The sequence below is a fragment of the Gekko japonicus genome, unplaced genomic scaffold (genome assembly GCF_001447785.1).
Source record: "Gekko japonicus isolate JY-2015 unplaced genomic scaffold, Gekko_japonicus_V1.1 scaffold5184, whole genome shotgun sequence".
NCBI lineage: Eukaryota > Metazoa > Chordata > Lepidosauria > Squamata > Gekkonidae > Gekko > Gekko japonicus.
The window spans coordinates 9,992-13,628 of NW_015171656.1; the positions used below are offsets into that span (position 1 = coordinate 9,992).

General features: G+C 55.5%; 1 protein-coding gene across 1 annotated transcript; it reads right to left on the minus strand.

Annotated features, from left to right (window-relative positions):
• Positions 1-2,980: 2,980 nt before the first annotated feature.
• Positions 2,981-3,433, minus strand: LOC107117828 (outer dense fiber protein 3-like protein 1; the record flags this gene model as incomplete). Its single annotated transcript, XM_015419994.1, has 1 exon — positions 2,981-3,433. A coding segment is annotated over one exon (453 nt), but the record flags the coding sequence as incomplete, so codon positions are not given.
• Between the last annotated feature and the right edge of the window lie 204 nt (positions 3,434-3,637).

Sequence of the window (3,637 nt, forward strand, 5' to 3'; positions counted from 1 at the left end):
TGAGAGGGAGGGCAGGGAGGGTTGCCTCAGTGCTTAGTTCTCGTCGCCCTTTCATACACGCCCAGGGAAATGCCGATCGCCACTTTGGGGTCAGGAAGCCATTTTTCTCCAGTCCAGTTTGGCCAGGGACCCTGGATGGTTTTTTGTCATCTTCTGGGCGTGGAGCAGGGGTCACTGGGTGTGTGTGTTTAGGGGAGGTATTTGTGAATTTCCCATCTTGTGCAGGGGCAGAGGTCGATTCGGGGGGGATCAAACGCAGTTCCCCCGGGTGAGGTGCAGGGGGGCGGGGCACATGACGAAGCCCCCGCCCCTGCTTCCGGCCGCCCCGCTTCCAGCCCTCATTCAGCCAGAAGGAGGCAGGAGAAGAGGGAGGGTAAGTTACTTCCTCCCCGCCTCTCCCCACTCCTGCCTGCCTGGGGCCAGGGAGGGCCTTGGCGGGGCTTCCTCACACTCCTGCCAGCCTTGCAGGTCCACTGCTGGGCCTTATGATGTCAGGGGGTGTGGCATATGCTAATGAGTTATGCTAATGAGTTCCCCTAGCTCTTTTTCTCCGAAACGACCCCTGTGCAGGGGGTTGGACTAGATGACCCTGAAGATCGCTTCCAACTCTATGATTCTATGATTTGAGGTGGGGCTTTGGCCGAGCAAGGCTTCCAATTGGCCATTAGAGATTTGATCGGCTCTGCAGGTTTCACAAAAAGCATTGCTTTGGCGGCAGCTGCCCCCACAGCAGAAGGATCTCCACTGTGTGGCTGCAGCAGGAACGGATGAACCATGAAGCCCACTAAGCACGTGCTTAGGGCGCCAAGGCCAAAGGGAGCACCACAAAGTTGGGAAAAGGGTGAAAAGCTTAGTTTGTACAGTATATTGTGTCATCGTATGAATCAATTTCTGTATTGCTGCAACCTGCATTGCCTATCTGGTCCGACAGGTCAACGACTAAAATGGACTGGGGGTCAGTGTGGAAAGGAGGGGGGGGCACCAAGATTGGTCAGTGCTGAGGGCACCCGTGAGCCTCCATCCGCTCTTCGGCTGCAGGTAAGCCGTAGCAGCTCTTTTGTGGCTGTCTCCTCCTCCTGCAGAGATCATTTGTACGGGCCTAGAGAAATAATGCTTTGGCTGTGCATGCCCACGCAAGACATATATCAGTGGTGCCGAACCTGTGGCACTCAGAGCTCTCTCTGTGGGCACACGTGCCATCGCCCCAGCCAGGCCCAGACCACCATTAAAGTGTCGAATTCTCTGCCAAATAATTTCAAGTAAATGAAAGCATTTGGGATGGCTTTCCTGACTTTGTTTGGACCATCTTAAGTTAATGTATGGGTTGTTTTTTCTAAACTAAATTCCCGTGTTGGCACCTTGCGATAAATACGTGGGTTTGGGGTCGCAGTTTGGGCACTCCATCTCTGAAAGGTTCTCCATCACTGACATATATGTTGCATAAGATACCTCTTTTCTTGCTTGGCGGTGCCATGCAGTGCCTCCCATTCTGTGTGGCATTACTGCCGCCTACAGGCCACAAGAAACACAATGCGCACGAGACGGCCATTTCTGGGAGATCTGTGGGAAATGCAGTGCAATGCTGCCATCTGCTGGACAGCAGCTGCTACTCGGTGACTGAAGCTGACTTCCTGTCACACGACTGAACCTTTTCAGGGTTGCCAGCCTCCAGGTGGTGGCTGGAGAGTTGCTATTCCCACTGATCGTAGGGTTCCCAAGTACTTACCGTGATCCAGCGGGGGAAACATGCTCCCCGGCCGGACCATTCCTCCTGGTAACGCACCATGCCGTCGCCAGGAAGTGATGCCGAGTGACGCTCTGGCAATGGGACTGAAATCTCGATGGTACCATTGAGTTTCCAGCTCCATGGCCAGAGCGTCGCCCGGCGTCACTTCCTGGCAACGGCATGGTGCGGCGCGTCTGTTGTCCCCGCGGGAATGTACCTGCGAGGACGTCTGTGTCCCCCGCTGAAATCACGGTAAGTACTTGGGAAGCCTGATTGGTCTCCAGGATGCAGAGATCAGGTCACCTGGAGAAAAAATGGTCACTTCAGAAGGTAGATTCTATGGTATTATACCCGGGGGTCATTTCGTAGAAAAAGAGGTGCAGGAGCTCATTAGCATGACTCATTAGCATAACCTATTTGCATATGCCACACCCCCTGGCATCACCGGGAGTGTGTCAGAAGGCCACACCCACCGCTCAGGCTCCACTGGACTGTTTTGGATTGCTAGCTATTGGGGGGGGGGGAACGTGCAGATCTGTCCTCGCAGAGGAGGGAGAGCTGGTACCTGAATAAAACTTGGTCTTAAAGGTGCCACTGGACTGTTTTGGACCAGGGGCCGGGGAAAGCTCTGCAACTTACCTGGCTGCTTCTTGCTCTGACTGAGGGCTGCTGGGAGCAGGGGCTGGGGCTTGTTGCATGTGCCCACCCCCTGGGCTCTTTACTGCCGGAGCTACGCTCCTGTGCGCTCCCGCAGGAAATGACCCCTGGTCATGTCTAATGCCACAGAGTCCACCCTCCAGGCCAGCAGCTATTGGGTTTTATTGCCATTTAATCCAGCGGTGCAACACACTATCCCTAATTGTGAGCCGCCCTGAGCCCGCGCAGCGGGGAGGGAGGGCTGTAAATTGGATTTATAAATAAATAAATACCAAAGGGGTTCTGTTGATTCAGAAGCCATTTCCAACATGAGGTGTCAAAAATAATTCTTTAATATATATATTTATGTATGTATAGATAGATATTAGCAGGGTAAGTCAGAAAGGTGAAGAAGGACAAAGGCAAGAACCGGGAACATGAGCAACGTCATAAGCTGGCAGGCCAAAGGAGATCTCATTGACTCCTACACGAACCTCGCCTTGGCAGAGATCGTACCCTAGCGAAGGGGACAAGAGTCTCTTCCAAATGGATTAAGCGTTCAGCGCAAGGCCTCTGTGTCGGGCCGCTGGTGCTCCAGCGGAACAGGGCCTCCCCGATTCATTCCTTGATGATGCACACCGGAGGAGTGCCGTGGGCATATTCGGAGTGGCGGATCCCCAAGCTGAAGCGCGGAGCCCTGGGCTTGTGCAAGGTGACCCGCTCGGCGTTGTAGTCCGGGGGGCCCGGTGTGTGCTCCTTGCTGGAGGCCTGGAGCCGCTGGGACATGCTGTAGGACGGCTGGCAGTACAGGTAGAAATCGGGGTGGGGCAAGGTGTGGGCCGCCGGGCCGGGCCCTTTGACCCGGTCGGTGGCATAGCCCCACACGGAAGCGCTGGAAGCCATGGAGAGGCAGGGGGCCGATTCTTTGACGGGGAGCCTGGGGCCCAGCGTCTTGGGGAGGGTGTATTTGTTAGGAGCCGGGTACGGGCTGCTCTCCCAATAGCGGGTGCGGAAGCCGATGGTGTACGACGGAGCGTTGGGCTCTTCCGGAGGGTGTATCTTCTCCACGTAGTACTCGTTTGGGGCCGGAGTCGGGATCGCACCTGCCAGCCAAGAGGAGACGGAGGATGATTATTGTTCCTTGGCTGCTTCCCCCTCCCCCAAGTAGAAGGGTTGTCAGGTCTGCTCCGGCCACCAGCAGGGGTTGGGGGGTTGGGTTGCCAGATCCAGGTTGGGAAACTCCTGGAGGTTTGGGGATGGATCCTGTGAAGGACA